General features: G+C 37.9%; 1 protein-coding gene across 11 annotated transcripts in view; it reads right to left on the bottom strand.

Annotated features, from left to right (window-relative positions):
- Positions 1-23,984, bottom strand: part of FAM13A (family with sequence similarity 13 member A) — a 342,045-nt gene that overhangs the window by 49,833 nt on the left and 268,228 nt on the right. For 6 of the 11 annotated variants that reach the window (XM_013964541.2, XM_005681435.3, XM_005681438.3 and 3 more), the window contains 3 exons: positions 17,318-17,362; positions 14,198-14,374; positions 7,863-8,049 (listed from right to left, as the gene is read on the bottom strand). In XM_013964541.2, coding sequence (XP_013819995.2) covers positions 7,863-8,049; positions 14,198-14,374; positions 17,318-17,362 — 409 coding nt within the window. The remainder of the gene's footprint in view (positions 1-7,862; positions 8,050-14,197; positions 14,375-17,317; positions 17,363-23,984) is intronic. The other 5 variants (XM_018049311.1, XM_018049312.1, XM_018049313.1 and 2 more) reach the window with 2 other exon arrangements.

Here is a 23,984-nt window from a genome sequence, read left to right as displayed (position 1 = left end):
TGATGACGGAGCCATGTGCCCAGTGAGAGCACATCTGAAGCCTCTCAGGCAGGCACACAGGTCTTCAGTAGGATGTGAGAAGCTGTATGTGTGCTTTCGAGGCCTGCCTAATAAGCTGCCTCACAAGGTTCATGCCTTGACACGCACTTATTCTCCCCTCTTGTGAGGTGGAATGCAGATGAAAAACACGACTGCTCTGGAAGCCAGTTGCTGAAGCTAGAGGCAGTTGGCCTGAGTCCCTGAAACACTGTGTGGAGCAAGTCTTCTAACTCCTCTCCTGAGCCCTAAACTGCTTTAGATTGTCACAGAAGAACTTTGATGGTGTTCAAGGCATTGAACTTGGGTCATTTTGTTACCCAAGTTACTCTAAAAAAGAAAGTGTAAGCACAAGTGCTAGTTGCTCAGCTGTGTCCAGCTCTTTGTGACCCCATGGACTGTAGCCCAGCAGGTTCGTCTGTCTATGGGATTCTTTAGGCAAGAATCCTAGAGGGGATAGCGGGGATCTTCCCAACCCAGGATGGAAGCCAGGTCTCCTGCACTGCAGGCAGATTCTTTATCACCTGAGCTACCACACTAAATGATATGGCAACTGTTCATTTGCTCACTTTTCTTAAAACACATTTTTTTGTGAGTGGTGAGCTATGCTGGGCACTGGGGTACAATGGCGGATGGCGAACTGACAGGCACTGGTCTTTGCCATCATCACTTCTGTATTTGGTTACTGCTCCAGCTGTAGGCTGTTACACTGTTAACACTGTCTCAATTTTAAAAACAGGTTCTATCTGAACAGCCCTCACCATTCCTGGGCTATACAGTTGCCAGAGTGATCCCTTCAAAAGGTACTTCAGAAAATTGCTTTCTTCTCTTCAATCCTCTGATGGCTTCTCATTTCACTTAAGGTAAATGCGAAAGATCTGAAAATGGCTACAAAGCCTTCAGGGATCAGGCTCCCTGCTATGTCTCTGACCTCATCTCCTACAACACTCCCTGCTCAACTCTGCTCTGACCAGGAGAGCCTTTTGCTCACCTTCCAAAGGCTAAGGCTGTGCTCCCTCTGCCTGGATAGTCTCTCCTCAGATATCCCGACGGCTCACTCCCTCACAGGTCCCTGCATAAGCGCCATTCTTAGCGACGCTGGGCCTGAAGACTCAATCTGCTCGATGTCCATCCTCAGCTTCCCACCCACACCCCATCTGACTCACCCCGCTTCACTTCTCTCCACAGCATGTGCTGCCATCTGACTACGTGTTGGTTTGTTTCTTATCTGTCTCATCCTTTGAGAATGTAGACTTCCAGATGGTAGACAGTGTGTCTGTTCGGGTCACCATTTTGTCTTTTCTGCTTAAAACAGCGCCTGTCATATAGTTAATTGTATGTTTGAAGGAATGAATATGTTTCAGTCTGTGGTTCAAACGGTGGGTTTTTTGTTCTTGTTTTTTTTTTAACCTTATATTGATACCACTCAGAGAATCACTGTCAGATGGTTTTTGACAGGAGTTCTTGCTGGGTTATATTGCAGTAAAACCAAGAGTTGAGATTTTCAACATTAGGTAAATGATTGTTCTTATAAACAGGTAAAATGGTTTGGAGGGGGTGGAGAAGACAGCGGAGGCATGAAGATGTGTAGGTGGCTGTCTGGATATTCCAGACTAGTTATAAAAAGTGCCTCGGCTATGGCCATACAAAGGGGAAGGGGGGCATATTTTTAAAGTAGAGTCAACTAGATTTGACATATGACAAACACTGGAAGAAGGATTGGGGGTAAGGAAAAGGAAAGGCCTTAGAAAATGATTAAGAAGATGAAGACCTGTGAAATCAGATGAATGAAAAGGAGACCAAGGAGGAAAAGATGATTTATTTGATTTTCACATGTTGACCTGAAAGTACTGTCTAAGGTGAGCTTCACAGAGCATCACAGAAGTGTTGCTTTGGAAGTCATTTCCAAAGAGGTGACATCCGACACCGCAGAAGTAGAGACGCTCTCAGGTGCAGTGCTGATGGACAAGGAATGAGGCGATAATCTGTGTAACATTTATATCTAAGCATGTCTTGTGGAAAACCAGTCAGTGAGGGACACAGCAACGAGGAATAGTGTCACTGTGGTAAGAGGACAAAGAGAGATCAACATCCCGGAGGTCAAGGGAGAAGGATTTCTGAGAAAAAGGGACAGAGGGTCAAGAACCACAAGGACTTCAGGAGGCCAAGGACCAAGCCAACAACAGCACAGAGGTCTTAACATACCAGAAACAACCACACAGTCACCCAGTGACACAGAGAAAGGAGTTTCTCCAGAGAAGTGGGGGTAGAATCTGAATTATAGGAGTTCATTAGCAAGTAAGGAAAGAACCGGAAATGTCTGCAGACTGTTTAAAATTTTTGATGGCAAAACGAAGGGCAAAGATTGACCCTCAGAACAGAGGGAGCAGAAAGAACTTATATAGGTACTGTTTTCAGTTTTTCCTATGATTTAGCACATTTCATTGCACTTAAATCTCACAAAAAAACACAAAGAGAGATAAATACTCCCATGTTACAGAGTAACTGCTCACTTGCCATAGCTATTAAGTGATAAAGTTAGAACTGAAATTCAGGCGTGAGTGTAAGATCTAATCTGCTTCCTTGATCCCTGCCTATGATTTCAGAGGGTGTATGTGAGATTAAATAGATGCTGTTTATGAATAAAAGGGCTACTAGACTATGTTTTTTAAAATATATAAAATGTAAATCTTATTAAGACATTAGTATAATCACATAAAGAATATTTGAAAAATAGTCTTTGGATGGAGAAAAAATTGCCCCTAATACTTCCACCGTCACCACCACCGGCACAATACTATTGTTCAGTCATTTTAGGTATATTTCCTTTGTGTGTTTTTTCTAGGAACATATTTCTATACATATATTCACACATAAATGCATGCACTATATATACTGCTTCTTTATATACCTACTTTTGAGGGAGAGTATCATGAAACCCGAGCCCCACCACTTATTTGTGACCTTGGACAGCTGTTTATCTCCTGTGCTTCATTTTCCTCATGTTCAAATGAGAATATTAATAATAATAATTACTACTTTATGGGTTACTGGGAGGATTAAAATTGATAATATATGCAAAGCACTTAAAATACACTTTGCCAAACATTTTTCACTTTATTACATAGTCTTCAGAACCATAATTTTTGTTTGACGCATAATATCTTATTGAATTGACATACAAGTGTTACTTATCTGGTCTCCTACTTTTGAACATTTAAGTTGCTTCCAATTCTCCATGAGTATAGACAACCATGTGGTGAGCAAATCAGTACTTCTGGTGCTTTCCATATGTACAATGCTGTCTCCAGAGCAGAAGAGCAGAGGTAGGATTATTAGATAAAATGCCTGAATTACGGCTTTTGATTCAAACTGTTAAATTGTTCCCTAGAAAGAATGTTTTTGAGATAGAGGCATTTTCTAGGCCAACAGAAATGAGCTAGTGGTGATGGAGCAATGTAAAGGGTATGAGTGAGTGAGTGAGTGAGCGAGCGCGTGTATGTTTGCACATGTACATGAGGTGGAGAGATGGGTGCAGAAAACATAATTTTCAAGGATACTTAATCTCAGATTTCAGAAAAACGTTTATCATTTGAGCAGGTAAGAAAATGGGTAGAGATCTAGAGAAATTCTGAAGCAGGAAAGAGGGAAATCACTGAAATACAAGCTTGCTGTCTTAGCTGTTCAAAGACAAATTAGGGCACAAGCTTTCCATTAGAGAGAGGCTCAAGAGCACGGATGTGAGCTGGTGGTGTAAGAAGAGAGCAGAAGGCTCTGACCACAGCAATCATTAGAGATACTCAATGCCACTCACTACCACTAGTTTCTGAGTGCAGAACTATCTGCAGTCTCTCGGTCTCTACTGCTTGTGACAGTTCAAAAGGGCAAAGGACAAGGCAAAGTACACAGCCAGTTTCCACTCTAGAGATTCTTAATCTGCAAGATGCTCTTTTTAGGTCTCTTTGGCTGTGTTATAGGCTGGCGAGATCACTGTAAAATTACCACTCAAAGTCTTCAGTTCCTCTCCTCTCATTTTCTCTGGAAAATGCTTTGCTCCCATATCTCCATCAAAACTGCTCTTACTGAGTGATCTCCAGCTTGCTAATCCCAATGGCTAGACTCTCACTGTTCTACTTGGTTAACCATCTGACCTACTTTCCAGCTAGAGATACCTGGTTCACTTGGCTTCCAAAACATCAAACACACCCCATTTTCTCCTTTTTTGCTGTTGTCTCCTTCTTAAGTCTCCTCCACTGGTACCCTGTTATCTCCCCATCCTCTACACGTTCATAGGACTCAGGGCTCATGGTCCCTGAGGTTACTTCCCCTTGTCTGTTCAAACTCACACCCTTGATTACTTCATCTAGTATACCGACTTAAAATACTTTGGGTTCATTCCTTGGTCAGGGAACTAGATCCCACATGCCACAACTAAAAGTTCAAACGATGCAATGAAGATCAAAGATCTTGCATGCCGCAACTAAGACAGAGAATAGCCAAATAAACAAACTCAAAAAACATGTCCAACATTGAACCATGATACTATCTCCCAAACTTCTCTCTTCTCCATCTCAGTAAATTGGTGTCACAAACCTTCTAGTTGCTCAGGCCAAAAACCTTGGCGTTATCTTTCATACTACACAGGTAATATCAGGAAATCTTGTCAACTCTATGTTCAAAATATATCCAGAAAGCATCTATTACCTCATGATGACTGCAATACAGTACCCTAGTGAACAAGTCAAGTCACTCAGTCGTGTCCGACTCTTTGTGACCCCGTGGACTGTAGCCCACCAGGCTCCTCTGTCCATGGGATTCTCTAGGCAAGAATACTGGAGTGGGTTGCCATTTCCTTCTCCAGGGGATCTTCCTGACCCAGGGATCAAACCCAGGTCTCCTGCATTGCAGGCAGACGCCTTAACCTCTGAGACACCAGGGAAGCCCAAGGAGGACATTTTAGTCAATGTGAACAATGTCCCCTACAGCAGTGTCCTGTGCATCCCGCAAGGCAATATGCGCAGGCTTGAGGATCACCTTAGTTCACGCCATCATCAGTGCACACCTAATGCATGATTATTGCAATAGGTTCCTAACTGGTTTCTCTGCTTCTGCCCTTGGCTGCGCCCTGTCTGTTCTCAACACAGTGGTCAAACCAAATTTCAGTAAGTCACACCACCGCTCTGCCTAGAACCCTTACATGGATTCTCATCTCACCCAGATTAAAGGAGAGTTTTTACAATGTTCTATGAGGCCCTACTTAATTTGTTCTCTCCTCACCTTCCATTATCTTTTTCACTGTCCTCATCCTCTTCTAACCATAATGGTATCTTTGCAGTTTCTTGAACATGTCATATAAGTGATTTTCTTGGCGTCTCTAAACCTGCTGTGATAGTATGGTTTGTTTCCTTACTTCCTCTAGATCTTTACACTCAAATATCAAATTCTTGGAAGGCCATCTCTAAAAGCTCTATTTAAAATTGCAACCCCTGCCCATTTATAATTTCTAGCCTCTTTTTTTGCCTTATTTTTCTTACTAATAGTTATCACTATGTAATATATTTTATGGTTTACTTTTTTGTCTTGATTTTGTCTGTTTTCCCCACTAGAATGTAAGCTCCATGAAGGCAGTGATTTTTGCCTGTTTGTCTCACAGATGTATCCCCAGATTCTGAAATATTTCCTGGCACAGAGAAGGTATACTATTCCATTTGTTTTCCAGAAACAAAAGTTTAGTCAGTGTATAAAGAACTTGTAAAGGAATAAGAGAAGGTTTTGGAGGAGAGAGGGGGAAAGTAAAAATAGAAGTTTAACAGTAAGCAGGAAGTTAAGAAGCACAAGTTCACTTTCAGGGTGTGGTCTAAACAGCAGTCACTGTCATGTTCCCTGGCTATTTGCTTTGTGGTTACCTGCGAAGATGAGATTTAACATTAATGGAATATGAGAGTCAGGAGATATCTCTGAGGATACCCTCACTTCATAGATGAGAAAGTTTTGCTTCTGTCTAAGTTGTGTTGGCAGTGCTTTAAATTATTCATTGCAACAGAGACACGTTCCACTTAGCTCACTTATGTTAACATGTGACCTGCACAATCCTGGAATGTGGAAACTGGCAGCTAAGGTGGGGACAAATCCTTTCACAGCAAAAAAAAAAAAAAAAACCAAACCAGAATGGAACTAAGCTCTCTCATCCAAATGTTTTTTAAGTATCAACTATGTCCACAGTTTTAGCAATCACACGTGTATTCTAAGGAGTAAATATACCTTTTCAGTTTCATTAGCTACTACCACTTAGCTAATTTAAGATACTATTCCTGGTGGAAAAAACATTGATGAAAACAAATCATGGGCCAAATAAAGAGCTAACGGAGTTAGTATCATTTAGTTTATTAAAAATTTTACTTTTCCTTCAAATAAGAATTAAGCTAGTGTTAAAAACCATTTAATGTATAATGGTTCCAAAGCTTGCATGCATGCTAAGTCGCTTGAGTCATGTCCAACTCTTTGCGATATCATGGACTATAGTCCACCAGGATCCTCTATCCACGGGATTCTCCAGGTGAGAATACTGGAGTGGGCTACCACAGCCTCCTCTTGGGGGTCTTCGAGACCCAGGGATCAAACCTGTGTCTCTTATGTCTCCGGCACTGGCAGATGGGATCTTTACCACTAGTACCACCTGGGAAGCTGTATTTGTAGAATGGTGTCAGACACCAGTCTGCGGTGGGTGGCTGTGTTTACTCTAGTTGATCAGTTTGCTTCCAGAAACAGGGCATCAAGACATCTGGGGGGAACAGAGTAAACATGCTTTCCCCAGAGTTGCATTTATGCATATTTTCTTTAAGGAATTAAACTGGGAATCTTCTCTGAGCACAGGCAGAAATTGACAATGGGAAAATAGGTGGCCCATGAGTTTCGTTAAATTTATAGAAAACCCAGCATGGAGGTAAAAACTGCTGAGATAAACCCGACAGAGGCTTTAAACACTGTGAGAGAATGGCTATTACCTATCTTTATTAGGGACTCCAGTTCATGTTATAAAATTCAACTTCAGTTTTTTTGGGGGGATTAAATTTCTGAAAGCTAAAGGAAATCAGAAGACAGATTTTGGTTCTCACTTTTCAAAGAAACTGAACATACACAATAAAGGATGATGTATATTTATAGTTAAACTGGATTTATATTGAGTTATTGACTAAACTCACTTGTATAACTTATATATCAAATTCATGAACCAGCATTTAGGTCTGAGGTAACTGTTCAGGAGACTAATTTGCTTCTGATTAATATAGGGGAAAAAAACTACAGAGTATATCTTTGAAATTAAATTTCTGAACACAAAGGGATTTCTGAACACAAAGGGATTTCTGAACACAAAGACAGTTGATCCTATTTCCATATGTATTTTTCTTTTACCTCACTTTAAACTCATTAATTTTTTATATTTGTATAGATAAGAAGAGATAAAATGGAGGAAAATAAGGAAAAATTATATGATTTGATAATTTTATTCTAAAAATAAAGTTTAAAAATGCCCAAAAGAATGAGACAAAAGTCAGACCAATTTCAATAACATAGAAATCAAAGTTTGTGCTGCTTCTGCTTCCTTTGGCAAAATACAGTGTTTCGTGAACTTGATTTTTATAGTTATTAAAAAGAAATAAAAGTGTGTATACTTAGTACCTCTAAGGTCTCTTTCAGAACTCGTGTCCTATAATTCTGTGAAACTTGAGCTTGACATTAATTTTTATTTTTTACAAAGCATGGAAAAGAGATGTGGTATTTCCTAACTGGCTACAAGTAAAAATTTTATAGAATCATGCACTTACCACAAGACCATCTTGATTTTCATTGAGCTCAGAAAGTTTGGAACTGGATTTCTGACGTTTAGGTTTACCCCTTTCTCCAATATAACCAGAAGTATTTTCATATAATTTTTCCACTTCACAAGCATTCAACATACATTCATCAAGACTGCTGAAGCCAGAAGGAATATTTTCTTTGTTGAGAAGTCCCCTTGAATTGAAAAAAAAATTAGCTTCATTTTACTTTAAAAGGCAAAAAGGACGTTTTAATGACAATGCATCATGTAGAAAGAAGAGTGCCTAGAAATTCCATGTTTCATCTTTTATAAAAATCTGAGCACAGTGCTACTCCTGAGACCACTTGGTGCCAAATGTGTCAGATTAAAAGAGAAATTATTCCTAAAGGCAAACTGGCGAGGGCTGTGTTTCTGCCAATGAAAAGCTTTTGTATCTGTACCGAAAGTAATCTGTATTCAAAACCAGGGGAATTGTGCAAACTTGCAAAGACATTTTCCATTATTCATAGGTTTTATACACATACATACATACACATACATGGATCTTATAAATTAATATAATATATTAAGAAAAATCTGAAAAGGAAATACATCTTTTTCTCCAGAATGGGACACTGATTTTCTCCAATTGAGAAAGACATTTTATCACGATATAAATGCATTAATACCTAAATCTGACTATATTAGATGATCCTGGTAAAAGTGATATAACAAGAACTATGGAATACAAAGAAAGCATTTCAACTGAAACATAGATTCGTTACTTCCCAGTACCAGTTTCTGAATGTAAGCTTATAACTAGAGTTCCTTCATGACTTAGTTTTAGAAGTTTTAATTACAGAATTTAATTCATTTAATGCTCTTGAAATGCTTCCCTTAAGCATTTTAACATTCTCTTTTAAGAGGTTTTTCACGAAATTAAAGTACTTGGCGAAATGTTTGTCTTTTACTACATCACAGAACAAATTAAACCATCAGTGCAGCACCATTTCGGAGAAGGCAATGGCACCCTACTCCAGTACTCTTGCCTGGAAAATCCCATGGGTGGAGGAGCCTGGTAGGCTGCAGTCCATGGGGTCGCAAAGAGTCGGACACAACTGAGCGACTTCACTTTCACTTTTCACTGTCATGCATTGGAGAAGGAAATGGCCTGGAGAATCCCAGGGATGGCGAAGCCTGGTGGGCTGCCATCTATGAGGTCGCACAGAGTCGGACACGACTGAAGCAACTTAGCAGCAGCAGCAGCACCATTTGGTCAGGTACAAGTGAATGAGACTTACTCTCTGTCATGGTGTGACCTTAAAGGTACTTCCCTGCAACTAGAGATCACCATACTAAATGAAGTTAAGTCAGAAGAGAAAGACAGATACCACGTGGTATCTGTTCGTGGTATCACTTCCATGTGGAATCTACCATATAGCAGAAATGAACCTAACTACAAAACAGGAAGAGAATCACGGACGTAGAAGACAGATTGGTGGTTGCCAAGGGGATGGGAGGGAGGGGTGGAGTGGGAGTTAGGGGCTGGCAGGCGCAAACTGTCGCATATAGAATGGATAAACAACAAGGTCCCACTGTATAGCACTGGCAACTACATTCCATACCTTGGGATAAAGCATAACAGAAAAGAATATAAAAGCGAATGTATATATGTGTATACCGAATCACTTTGCTGTACAGCAGAAATTAATACACTGTAAATCAACTATAATTCAATTTAAAAAATATATAAAGATAACTCCTAACCATCTAAAACTGTATTTGAAATAAGTGAGCTCCAAAGCGTAAAAATAAATGAACATATTTTACTATCAATCATATGCCCAAATGAAACAGAGTAAATTAAATATTTATTCTGTAATTTAAATTCATATCCTGTCTTAGGCTAGCATGGAGGCAAAATTATGAATTAAATATTGTCATAATATTTTCACCATTATACTATCTTGGTGATTTTTAATACTCCATATTTAATCTAGCCTTATTTTATACCTTTAATGTACAAATACATACATTGAGTAAAATTATATAAAAGATGTATGTTACATTTATAAGAAACATTCCAAGTATAAAATAAATGAACACATGAGGAAAAGGTGCTAGGGATTAACATGCAGGGACATATACAAACACTCTCAAATCTCTCTCAAATTCACAATGAGTTTACTGTAATATTTATAATATTTAACTATGTCTCTTTCTTTGTTTTTGTATTTTCTTAATTCCTGGGGTATAATTCCAATTATAAGTTTTTAATGGAGGAATTTTTAGGTTTGAAGCTGTGGGAGTTGGCGATGGACAGGGAAGCCTGGCGTGCTGCAGTCCATGGGGTCACAAAGAGTCAGACACAACTGAGGTACTGAATTGAACTGAAGGACTAAACTGTGTCCCCCCACCTCTCCAGTTCATATGAGGAAGCCCTACCTGCCAGTGTGACAGGGCCTCTGAGGAGGTAATTAAGGCTGCATGAGGTCATGACGGTGGGGACTTAATCCAAGAGCACAGGCATCCTTATAAGAGGCAGACACCGGAGAGCACAGAGGAAAGGCCGTGTGAGGACACGCACCGAGCAGGCACCGTCAGCGAGGCAGCGAGGCCTCAACAAGCACCCACCCCGTCAGCACCTTGATCTCGGACTTCGACCTCTCTGAACCGTGAGAAAATGCACTCCTGTTGTTTAAGTCTGTGGTACTTTGTTATGGCAGCTTGGGCAGATTAATACAAAAGCTAAAAATTATTTTTAGAAACTAAAGGACCAAGTTTATTTTCTAATCTTTTTGAATAGTGAATGAATGACTGGAATAAGTCCTGTTCAAATAAATATTCCCAAATCTAGTTGTGCAGTTGTGCTTAGGTGGAAATCCTGCTGTCCTCAAAGGATGCTCTTTGCTCTTGTGTGAGTCAGTCCCTGCGCAACCCTGAGGAGCACAGGAGCACGATCCTTCCAGTAATATCCCGACTCTCATAGCTGCCGTCACCGCAATTTAATCTGAACTTAGATCCTGGCGGCCTCTAATTCTCACTCTCCACATCTCAGGTTTTCTTTTTTCAGAGTTTCCTCCTTCCCCTACATGCATGCGCATGTAATGTTCTGGCAATACTAAACTTTTTAATATTCTAAGATAGCACAATTTTTAGTTTGCAGTAGGAATTTAACATATTTATATAATAAAATGGGTATAATTTTTTAGTTCATTGTGTTTTAGAAAATTGAAATCATTTTCAATAGCCATGCTTTACTTTTTAAAAAATATTTATTACAAAACTTTCAAACATAGAAAAATACAGGGACTATCACCATGAACTTCCTTATATCCACCACCAAGATTCAATGATATTTTCATGCTCCTGGTAGATGGCCAATTTTTAAATGAGAATTAAATTGAGCTCTCTCACATAATGAATATATTCCTTAAACTTTTACATTTTTAGTGTAATAAATAATAATATAAGCCTGATCATGTTTCCTTATAAACTGAGACAAATAAGAAATCATGTACATTAAAGTATTTCTAGTCTGTCTTCTGCATTGCTTATTTTAAAAAATGTCATAATGGTATTAGTACAGACTTTATTGACTCTCCAACCTCACCCTGAAACATGGGGATATTTTTCTAAATGGTTGCAGGCAAAATAACATATCATGGATTTTTCAATAGAAGATAGTGAAGTGTAGCTTTAATTCTTCCTAATTTTTTAAGCAAAACTTGACAGAAATCTTAGATAACAAATCAATTATGTATAGGTGAACACTGAGAAAAACATACTTGCTATAGGTTATAGTAGCGACTCTTAACATTTTCAGGTCTGACACCATTTAAGCGCATCGCTTGGGACATACTGAAGAGGCCCCTGGGTGGGGGCAAAAGCAGCAGAGCTAGAGCTCTGAGAGGTAGGGCCTTGTTCCCCAAAGCCGTGGGGAGCTCGAGCAGCCATTCAGTACTGGCCGAAAGCTAAAGGAGAAGGACTCTCAAGACATGATGGTGACCAGGGTGACAGGTTAGGAGGGGCCTTGTGACCAGGAGGGTGAGGCTAACAAGGAGCATGGAAAGGGGCCTTCTGATCGCCCAACCCACTTACTAAGGAAATGAATCAGGTGAGACTGTAAGTTTCTCCTGCCATAAACAGTCTGCACGCCAAGATTCTCTCACTCAACACAGTTGACCATGATGAGTGAGAAGGATGAGCAATAAAGGAACTCCAGAGGAGGAAAAAGCTAGCGCTTCAAGGACACCTCTTCAGATTGTCAGGGGAAGCACACTGACTGAAGCCGCCCACCCTGGCCAGGCACCATAGTAACCATTTGCATGAGCTGTTTTACGACAGGAGGTCCTGGTAAGGAACACGGAACTAATAAGCCACCACCAACCGGAAGAGTTCAGGAAAGGTCAAAAGGAGATACCACATGTCCGACCACCTCCCAGAATCCTTCTCTCTGGCATCTATCTTGGCTGAACAAGGCTTGCACCACCAGGAAGGACTCTGAGTCAGAATGATTGGCTAAAGACAACCTGGAAACTAATCCCATTACCATAAAACCCGAGACTGTGAGCCGAGCCACATGGTGGAGCTGTTCTCCTGGGTTCCCTTACCCTACTGCTCTCTACCCGGGTGCCCTTTTCCAATAAAGTCTCTTACTTTGTCAGCACATGTGTCTCCTCAGACAATTCATTTCTGAGTGTTAGACAAGAGCCTGGTTTCGGGCTCTGGAAGGGGTCCCCCTTCCTGCAACAAGATGGTTAGTTAGTCTCTGCCATTCTCCATCTCCTTTTGTTTCCTTGATGTTGATAGCAGAGAACAATCAAGGTAACTTCTACGTAAACATCCTCAGATGTGGGAAACTGTGTTTAAATTTTGCAGGAGTGGTTATGCTCTGTTTCATATTTCTCTTCCTGTCTAGTACCCTGTTCACTTTTGACTTTACCCCTGCCATGGTCCTCCCTGGTCCACCCAATGCACCTACCGCCACCAGGACTATCGCCCAGCTTTGTGCTAACAAGCTCTTCTCTGTCCCAACAACAAGAGTGGAAAGCATGATGTCGTGACACACTAAGGATTTTAAAAACGCAGAGCTGTTGCATATAGTGTGGCAAAAAATAAAGCAGAGACTAAGATCAGTGTTAAATGAATAACTGGTGTTTGCTGAATAACACAATATAGGCAGTATACAAACTAATTATATTCTTAAACATTTTCTATAAAGCTTACTCAGTAACTAATTTTAAATGTAAATATGTCCTATATTATAATTTTCCTATTTTTTAAAAGGAAATGTTATAGCACCCCCTCCTACCCACCAGCTCCAAAACAAATGTTTTCAAAAAAGTGTTGCTTATTGTCACATGAAAAGTCAGTGGGTTATATAACTGATACTTTTTTATTTTTAAAATTATATTTGCTAAAATAGCTCTTAAATATCTCAATAATGTGCATGTGTAGCATGGAATTTACTTGTACTATTTATATCTTTCTGTAAGCAAAGATAAGTTTCTTTTTCCCCGTAAACATTTTGACATAGATTATGAGTCTGGGTGAAAAAGAATGTTGGGAACTAGGGTTTGGTTTAGCCTTTGACATTTAATAAGAAGTACAAAATAACTTTATAGAGACTAAATGATACAGTAGGCAAAACTTTCAGGGAAAATATGAGAATATAGTCTATTATATATAAATTTATTTTCTTTAATTTAAATCATGATTATTCAATAACACAAATGGTAATTATTCATTTGTATTTTATCAAATCTTTTAATGGAGAAAAGAGTTTATTGTAATACTCTTCTTGAAATTCATGCTAAGAGAATGCTTTAAAATGAGCCATTGTAATAATAAAGAACTCAAGCATTTCCTCTTTTGTTAGACTTGAGCTCAGCCTTTCTTATACGAAAACATAATCATCTGTCAGAACATTCCAGGGATGTTCTGGTATTTAATCAGGTCAATATAAGTAGGGGAATCTGCTGGCTCATAAGAAAATCTAACAGCAAGCTGAATGTTGTCTAACAAGGGAAAAAACCACCTCTAGACAGGCAGCTGGCAATTTTCTCCTCCAATGGTGCAGGATCCTTCTAAATAAGATACAGACAAGAAAGCCATGAAATGTATTAAACCAGAGGTAGCTTCCCATCACATACGAAACATCCAGATGAAAATGAAATATTTATTCAATCACGTGTGAATTTCCAAATGTTAACTAAGCTTAGAAAGGTCAAAATGAAAACTTTTAAAGTTTTAACGTGAATACTGAAATGAGAGTGCTATAACAATCATGAATTCAGACATGTATCGTATATTTTTAAAGGAAGAGAGCAAATGCAAACAAGAGTATCAATGCCAACTCACACATCTCTGCTGTGTCGAATTTCATCCTGCTCCTTAGCCTGGCGTCGTCGCTGTTTGGTGGATGTGGAGGAAGATGATGATGCCCCAGATTCTGAGTCCTCTGAACTTTGGCCTCCAGAGCTATTAACATCAAAAAGATGTTGTTCTACAGCTGACCGGATGGTTCTTTCTAAGAGCCTGGTTAAAAAAAAATCAATAACTGTGTTTAAAAATATGGTCCCATACATAGAGAACAGACTGGCAGCTGCCAAGTGGGGAGGAGGTTGGGGGAGGGATGGACTAGGAGGTTGGGGTTAACAGATACAAGCTTTAAAATACAGAATGGATAAACAACAAGGTCCTACTGTATAGCACAGAGGACTATATTCAGTATCCTATGATAAACCATAGTGGAAAAGAATATTTAAAAAAGAATGAATCACTTTCCTGTACAATCATAAATTAACACAACATTGTAAATCAACTATTCTTCAATAAAAAGTTCCCATAATATTGGAAATATCAGCATTTCCAATGGAATATCTACTACCACTTCACGAGCAAAGACAGTATGAGGAATTAATCCTCCAATATTTGCACTGTGAATGAGAAACAAAACTAAATGGAACATATTCCACCAATCAGATAATTTTGTTTTCCATCTTTGTGGGTCCAGAATTACTGAAATGCTCACAGCAGATCCAGCAACAATTATAGGAGGCATTCAGGAAATAAGGATCATTTAATACAAGGCAGAATGAGGAAAGATTTTTTTTCCTCAAGGAATAATAATGAACCTATTCTTACAAAGGCAAGTACCTTCCAGATTTCATACCGGTTCTGCAGGGGAAGATAGTATGACTTACAAAGCAAATTGGCACAAATAATTTTATGACCTACTATCTGAATCTCTTGAAGATAAAATTACATAGAAAATAATGCTATTAAAAAAGAACAACTCACCAGAGCAATTACTCTTAATAACAGAAGGGTAAAACTTTCTGAATCTCTATTCAGTTAAACTGTGATATAAATGATTGAAACTGTATTCATACAAACATCCCAATATGATTGAAAATGTATTCATGCAAACATCCCAATATATACTACTGAAGAGAGAAGGACAGATTTATTTTATTCAGAAAACAGGTAAGCACAGGGGCTGACAAAAGTGATAATGAGACAGATAAGGTATCTTTTTTAAAGCTATATAGTCTTGCAATGTGTCTAAACTCTTATCACTTCATTATTTAATTCTGAATAAGCAGGCATGAAGAATTCTAAACGGACAGTCCGCTAAGCGTGGTTTCCTTCACTTGAAAAAAGAATCACATCTAAACTCAACAAATTATTGAGTTGGACTTGCTGCCATCACTAATTTGCTTCCTTTTCTGTGTCCATTAAATATGCATATAGTTTTTGTATATACACCTCAATAAAACTGTTAAAATAAAAAAATATAATTTTAAATGGTCAGACTGAGAAATACATTTAGTTAAATAAAATGAGTTTTGAAAATTTAACAGTTTAAGAACTTTTAGATTTTCCAAAGGTAGTTTTATAATAGACTTATAGTAATTTCATTAAAACTATTTTAAGACAATGAGCAAGTGTAGTCTGACTTGGGCGTAAGAACTTTAATATCTTGAACTCCATATCCCAACAATTTGACATGACATAATTGTGGTACCTAGGGATCTAAATAAATTAATATATACACACATACCAAACCCACACCTTTTCCAACACTATACAAGTCACATAAGAAGTAAAAGTTGTTACGAAACAAACAGGCAAGAACACGTCTGTCTTGGCCTAACTCTAGAATCTCTTTAAAATTCATAAAGATAAGAGAGATCAAATCTGCCCTCTGATTGCTCCCTTGTCTAATGAGGAGAAAAAAAATCCCAGGCAAGAATACTGGAGTGGATAACTACTCCCTTCTCCAGGGGATCTTCCCATCCCTGGGATCAAACCCCGGTCTCCTGCACTGCAGGCAGATTCTTTACCATCTGAGCCACTGGGGAAGCCCTATTAGATCCAAATGTATGCTAATTAGTGCGTCTTCTAATTCTTTTCTCTTCCTCCTTATCATACCACCTGATATCACACCACTCCTCCTCCCCCTGATCTTTGCTGATGAAGATGCTCCAAATGGCCCACCCAGGCCCCAGCAGTGTCATATGGCTGAGGCACAGTGAACAGTGTGGCTAGAGTAGTAGGTGGGGGTAGATAACTGGAATTCAGATTTTCGTGACTAGTGGAATTAAAGTGGAATTAAGCACCCCACTCCAGTACTCTTGCCTGGAAAATCCCATGGACAGAGGAGCCTGGTAGGCTGCGGTCCATGGGGTCGCGAAGAGTTGGACACGACTGAGCGACTTCCCTTTCACTTTTCACTTTCATGCATTGGAGAAGGAAATGGCAACCCACTCCAGTGTTCTTGCCTGGAAAATCCCAGGGACGGGGGAGCCTGGTGGGCTGCCGTCTATGGGGTCACACAGAGTTGGACATGACTGAAGTGACTTAGCAGCAGCAGCAGCAGCAGCAGTGGAAGCAGTAGAATTAAAAGGAAAAAGACATGCAATGGATGTAATTATTAATAGCAGAGTACTGCCACTGCCCAGAGGGAAAAGGACTTGTTGCCATCACTAACTTCCTTCCTCTTCTGTGTTCTATCAGCCTGGGAAGTCCCCAACACAGTGCCCAAGGCTTATTTAACCTCAGACACCTAACACTATGCTTAGTGTATTGCAGGTGGTCAATAAATGGAGGCTGATTAAAACAAATGAAGGAAGAAGTAAAATATATGTTTATACCTTCACCTTTAGTGGCAAGACACTTCTTAAATCACAAAGACTGCTTTGCACATATTAACTGACTAACGTTATTTTGACTGAAATAAACAGAAAATCTCAGATGTTCACATGGCCAAGCTCGCTCCAGTCCCACGCCCACACAGAAACTCAAATAGGAACATTTCTTATTTAGTCCTTTCCTCTGGGTAGTCAAAAAATCATCACTGGTTATGTACCATATTAATCTTCCAATGCAGCACACCATTAGAATAGCTTTTTTTTTTTTTTTTTTACTGCTTAGTAAGTGAAAGGAGGGGAAAAAAGCCCAAGCTGGACCACTTACTCTCCAGTTGTTGACACACTGCTGACTTGGGATACGTGGGCACTGCTGAAAAAGAAGCAAAAGAAAGGAAGTCAGATTAAGCAGAGGACCAGAGCCTGCGAACCAAACATATGAGGGGATCCTGGGCTGAAAGTATTAGCCAGGCCTTGAGCAGCCCTCATGTGACATTTTATCACCCACTGACAGATGCTGGTTTCTCCTGTCTCTAGATTAGAGATGGCCCTGGGTGGTTAGTTTCAGACAGCATTTTTTTCTCCATTTTAAGATGTCCACGACAGATAGTTTCAAAAGCGATCTCGGCAAAACCATCTCTACCTCTCAGACTACTGCCGTGGTCCTCAGTCCGGGGTCTTCCCACTTTCCTAAATGTTAATTGCGGCTGACTGCTTTTCTGTTTTTAGCTCCCCCAGCCCAAGTCCATCTCTCTTGCCCGTTCCCTTCAGACCTACAGACAGGAGCATCTTCTTAAAACTGCTCTAAGCATTGGGCAGGGGTGGTGGGGGAGGGAGGGAACAGGGAACAAACACTGTTTTCTCCAGGACTCTACCTGAGCCACTTCTGCCTAAGTTCCTCACGATGAAAAAACACCTCGAGTTCCATAACATTTCATCTTAATGCCTAATTTATAGCCCTTCTATCGAGCATTTATAAACTTCCTCAATTTTCTCATTTTCGCCAAATCCTGAATTCTTTGAAAGTATCGAAAAGTAGTAAAAGAAAAAAAAATAGTCAATATAAAATGGAAGAGTGAAATGCTAGAATACTGATTTGTGCCTTAGCACAGTGAGGGTGCAGGCTGGTGGCTGTTCTAACTGCACTAGAGGCAGTACTTTCTCACATTCTGCCCTGTAGTGCTTACTTGAGTTGTAAATCAAGATTCAAAGGTATCAGACTAAAAAAAAAAATCTTTTGTGCATGCCAAACTACCGTTTTGCCTAACAAATCTAATAGTTCTCCCACTTTCCATTTCCTCTTTGTAAAAGACACCTGCAGAAAATACAAACTGCTAATAGCAAGATCAATATTCATGGCTGCCTTTCAATCGTTCCAGGCATTATTTATACTACAGGATTTTCAGCATATGAATGTGCTGCTTCTTCCATATACGTCTCATCTCTTTCTGTTTAGAATCTAAGGGACTCTATAACATTTCTCGTTTTCTGTCATGACACTAAGTACCACCAGCAGCATACCTAATACAGCAGTCATTATCCTGGAGGTGATCACCAGACACTCACTCTTCAGCCTCAGAGAATCCCTTTAGCTAAAGCTGTAGCTCTTTGTCATGGCCACAGACCACAGCCAAATCCCAGAAAACCTGCACAAAAAATGCTATCGTGTAGTTATGAGAAACTTATGAGAAGAATCTTCATTAATAAATGAATGAATGAATGAACAAACAAACATACCCTAATGATTACTGAGAGCTCACTATGTTTCAGACATTGTGCTAAATGTTGTTTATACCGCTTTTCTCATTTACTGTTTACAATAACCCCATGAAGGAGGTAGGTACAGTTGTTTTCTTTTCCCTGTTTTCAAATGAAGAGGTTAGAGAGGTTAAGTAACTCACTCACACTCACAGAGTCAAGAAGTAGATGAGCTGGAATTTGAACCAAGAGAGTTTTAGCTTAAGAGTCTAAGCTCCTAATCACTACACTAGACTTTTAATCCATCATTCACTAGAAGAAACACTCACTAGAGTCATCTTCGTATATGGAGGCATGGACTTAGGTATTTAAACTTTGCTTTTAATTACAACGATTTCTGTCTCACAATGTCTGCTATTCACAGAGGTTTCCAGGTTACATAACCAATAATAAATCCTTTGCTGCTCTCTGTCCTCAGCTGGAACGGGCAGTCCTGACTTTTGATGCTTTGTGGCTCACCCTCTGTAAATTAAACACTGTATAATTTAGTCCTGTACTCCACTTCTCATGCAGTTACGCAACCTTGCTTTTGGGAGCAGCGGCCAGTGTGAATAATGACTCTGGGAGAACCTAGAGGAGGGGAAAGAACATAGATCTGCTAAGATACTAGAAACACGACAGACAATGTAAGTGCAGTCAGCCAGTCAGCCAGCCACGCCGTCTCAGAAGGAAGATACATTTCCTCTCCTTCCTTCTGCACACTTTTGATCTGATCTTCTTTTTGTTTATTTAAGCACACAATGGCATTTTTATATTCCTGTTTGGTGAGCAGGAAGGAGAAGATGAAAAATTGTGGGGAAGAAACAGAGAAGGGAATGACAACAATCAGGACCAGGTTCTGAGATTCGTAACTCTCTGAGTAGGTGCTTCTCAATGCTAATGTGCATCAGCATCACCTGGGACCCTGCTCACACACAGGTTCTGATTCAGTAAGTCTCGGTGGAGGGAAGGCGAAGCTGGGATTTCGCATTTTTAACAAATTCCCCAGTGATCATGATGTTGTTGATTTGTGGAAGACCTTGATTAGCAAGGTTCCAGATCCTTGCAACTAAAATTCATTAAAACTTCAATGATCTAGATATCACAACCACAATTTTTTTTAATTCAAAAAAATTTTTTTTTATTGGAGGATAATTGCTTTACAGAATTTTGCTGTTTTCTGGCAAACCTCAACATGAATCAGCCATAGGTATACATACAGGCTTTTGAAACTCCCTCCCCAACTCACCCCACTAGGTTGATATAGCGCCCCTGTTTCAGTTTCCTGAGTCATACAGCAAATTCCCGTTGGTTATCTATTTTACACACGGTAATATATTTTTAAACATTCTAAGTGCTTTAGATACGATTTGGAAAACTTACTCTGTTAATAAAAGGCCATACATCAAAATTTTCCTCAGAGTTTAAAGAAAAATGACCAGAGCCACTTAAATTAGTTTTAAAGAGCCTTTCTCAGGATGCAAAATAAATGAATAAATCAATAATGACTTGGTAATTAAATCATATTGATTTTTGCTAATATACTTCTCTTAGGTCAAATTTATAAAAATTTATATTTTTGTGTTTCTGTAATAGGCCTTTGGAATTTTTGATATTACTTAACGTGTCCATACTTCCAGGCTTTTTTAAAACAGAATTTTTCTAAAGAAAGTATTCTGAAAAGAGAATGTTTTCCACTGGGAATCAGAAAAGAGAGGTTCCGGTCGTAAATCTGTAGTTAATTAGTGGCAATCATAGTCAGATTATTGGTTAGCTTGGCTGCTTTTGGGATGGTTTCTTCATACAGAACATGAAAGCCTTGGCTAGTGATCTCTGTGATTTTCTTCGAGCTATAAAAGTTAATAAGATGATCTCAATTTACAGTTTATTGCCCCAAAGTCTAAAACATTACAAAAGGTTATAACTGCATATTTAGTTTTATGACAGTGTCAGTCACAGTTAAGGTTTATCAGATTCCAAAATGGCTTTGGTCAGGTATCCAATCACGTCTACAGTTTCTGTGGGATATGCTTAACAAGTTATGAAGAGCAAGATTTCTAAGAATATTAATGTCAGAAATAGGGACTGCTTTCATTGTTATCATTGGCTCACGGAGGTAATTTTAAGACACTAATAAAAAGGCAATAAGCAAATAAGCTAAAGTGAAAGACTTCCATCTACATGCAGCTTTTTATCTCCTGCAGAGAGCTAAGAATAATGAATTTTCTTCAGAGCCCTTGACTGATTTGCTAAGAAAATCTTTTATTTATGCAATATAAATATGTGAATATGGAAGAGTTCATTTCCTAATGTTGATGAAGGAATTATTCAAAACTAAAAAAATAAGCACATGCGCAAATCCAGCATTATGGTCAATTTCATTACCCAAGTCTACTTAAGTGATAATGCAGGTCAATGTTCTCCTGGCATGGTCATTCAAAACAGATAGTAAGTCTACTCTAAAATATATTCTATGACATAGTTAAATATATTTATTCTTTATTTCTATTAGCAAAACATTATTGAGAAATGATTATACTCAGCAATATTAGTCTATAAAATTTACATGTGATTAGATGCACAGAACGCTTATTGACAAGTGATTAATTAGATCTCTTGACTTGAAATAAAGAAAACTTCCAAATCTACTGAAACCAGACATCTTGAATAAGCACGTGCTCTCTTTTTCTGTCTGTCCTTTAACTTCACTATGTTCTCTTTTCTAGGGTGTGTAAAATCCTGCCCATAAAATATTGTTTTAATGGGAACCATTAGGTCTAACAGAATTATCCTTTTCCTCTAGAAGATAATACTTATATTCTCTCAATTTTTTTTAATGAGTAAGAATTTAAAAGACAATTATGTGATGTCTGTTTCAACTTAAGGATGAAGATCCTGTAACTAGTCATCAAAATAAAATGAAACTTTAATTTGCTTATTTAACAGAATACAGTATTTTTAGTATCATCTGAAAATACTAAAAGTTGATACACAGTATCAACGTCATAAGATAATTACAGCATTATTTCCTTGTAACTGTATAATGGATTTCTAAATTATTTCCATGATTTTAATTCAATTTTCTACAGTATCTTATATTAAAACAAATACACTCAATCCTCAATATTTATTCCCTTTGCTTTAACTTTTAGTTATGATTATCATATTCAGAAATTTAAAGGAGCATTTATAGATATTTAGATTTGACAAAAATCACATCACTATTTTGTGTTATAGGATTTTTAAAAAGCCTCATTGAAAAAAATTATATACTGTGCATACAGTATAGAACATAAGCTGAAAAGATACTACTGAGTCACTGGATGTGACTCAGGAAAAGGAAAATATTTATCCTCACATATTTTTATGGAAACACACACAACCTATCCTTTAAATTTTAGGGCTGATTTGAAGGAAAAAATTCAATTCAAATTTTGACTCTCTATTAAGTATTTTCTAATATTAAACTGAGCCAATCAAAATGTCAAAATACCTTTTGTACAGCTTCTGCCAGGCTCTAATTATTGGAGTTTTCCATTTTATATATTTGGCATGTTTCGTATAAAAAGAAATTAAGAGTCTCTTCTTTTTTCAGTTTATAGACTAAGGTTTTTATAAAGCAAAATTAAGAAATGAAAAGAGAGGTCACTATATATTCTATACCCGTTTACAGATGAGGAAATTGACATTCCAAGAGGTTCAGTACCTCACTCAACTTTACACAGCTCTGACTCCATCTCATGTAATGGGCTTCAGACATGTCCTTAATAAGAACATAATCCTTAGTCTCAAATAATGCTACTATTCACATAAATCTTTGACTACACATCTATTTATTTTCTTAGAGTTAAAACAGACTACTAAAAGTACTTTTTGGATTCGTGCGGCAATTTTCTTCTCAAAATTTATGCATTCCAGAAAACTTTTAATTTCATCTATTTTCATGTTTATTAGCATAAAATGACATGAACTATTCTACAATCTTTCAAAAACTACCATATCCCTCACAGCAAACTTCATTTCTGATTACTAGTATTGTTCAGTTTTCTTTTTTCCACGTTTACCAGAGGTTTTCTATTTCATTCTTTTCATTTTTATCTTTACTCTCAAAGAACAAGTTCCTGGATTCAAGTTTTAGTTCTGCTTTTTTTGTTTTCTTTTATTATTACTAAATCCTTTCAGGTTTCCAAGAGGTTGCGTTTCTTCCTTTTTATAACTTCTTATTCTGAAGGTGTAGCTGCTCATTTATTTTCAATCTTTTTAAGAAGGTACCTCTTAAAAAGAGCTTAGATCTCATTCCACAGATTTTAATATGTACATTTCCCCTTTTTTTTCCCAAGCAGTTTGTATGTAAAATTTTTATTTCCTATTGGAAATTCTTCCTCCCTTTGGAGAGTTTTCATGGGTTGATTGGAAACTTTTTGTTATTAATTACACTGCAGTTAGAAGATATGACTGCTAGTATTTCTACTTTTCAAGAATCTTTAGAGATACCTGAGTAATTTCTTAGGAAGCAGCAGAAATGCCTAAGCCCTATTTGTAGGTTGCAAAGTTTAGTGAATGTGATGCTCCTTTATTTTAAATCTTACTAATTTTATTGAATTCTCAGTGCCATGTTATAAATTTTGTTTGTTATAGACATAGAGTGGTATGTATAAGTTTGATACTTCAAATGTGTTTGCATGTTTATCTCTGTTAAGAGTTTAAATTTATATGACTTACCACAATATTGTAAAGTAATTAGACTCCAATGAAAATAAATTAAAGTAAAAAAATTATATGATGATGCAAAGTTATTTTATACATACTTATTTATAACCTTTATATTTTTAGTATGAATTTTACCCAATAAAGTAAGTCTAGGTTTGTCCTATTTAATGGATTTGGCTTTAAATTCTAGTTGTTTCGATATTGATATTGCTGTTTTCTTTCTATTCATATTTATCAAATAAATCCTATATTATTAATCTTCCTGCACTATTTTGTTTTAGGTATAACTCTTTTGAACAAAACATAGTTCAAGTAGTCATTTAAAAATAGCATTTTTAGCTAATATCAAAGCATTTAATATACTTACACAGTTGTAACTGAAATATTTGTTACAGCTTTGCACTTTGATTTATGTTTTATAATTTTGGAGCTCTCTTTTCCTTTGATTTCTGTCTCTGCTCTTCTGAGGTGATTGGAGATACAGGAGTCCTATGCACAATTTTAGTTGTTGTCTCTCATACCCACACATCTAAAACTATCAAAACTGA

The sequence above is a fragment of the Capra hircus genome, chromosome 6 (genome assembly GCF_001704415.2).
Source record: "Capra hircus breed San Clemente chromosome 6, ASM170441v1, whole genome shotgun sequence".
Classification (NCBI taxonomy): Eukaryota; Metazoa; Chordata; class Mammalia; order Artiodactyla; family Bovidae; genus Capra; species Capra hircus.
The sequence above is the reverse complement of the archived record's forward strand: the minus strand, read 5'-3'. Positions and strand labels throughout refer to the sequence as shown.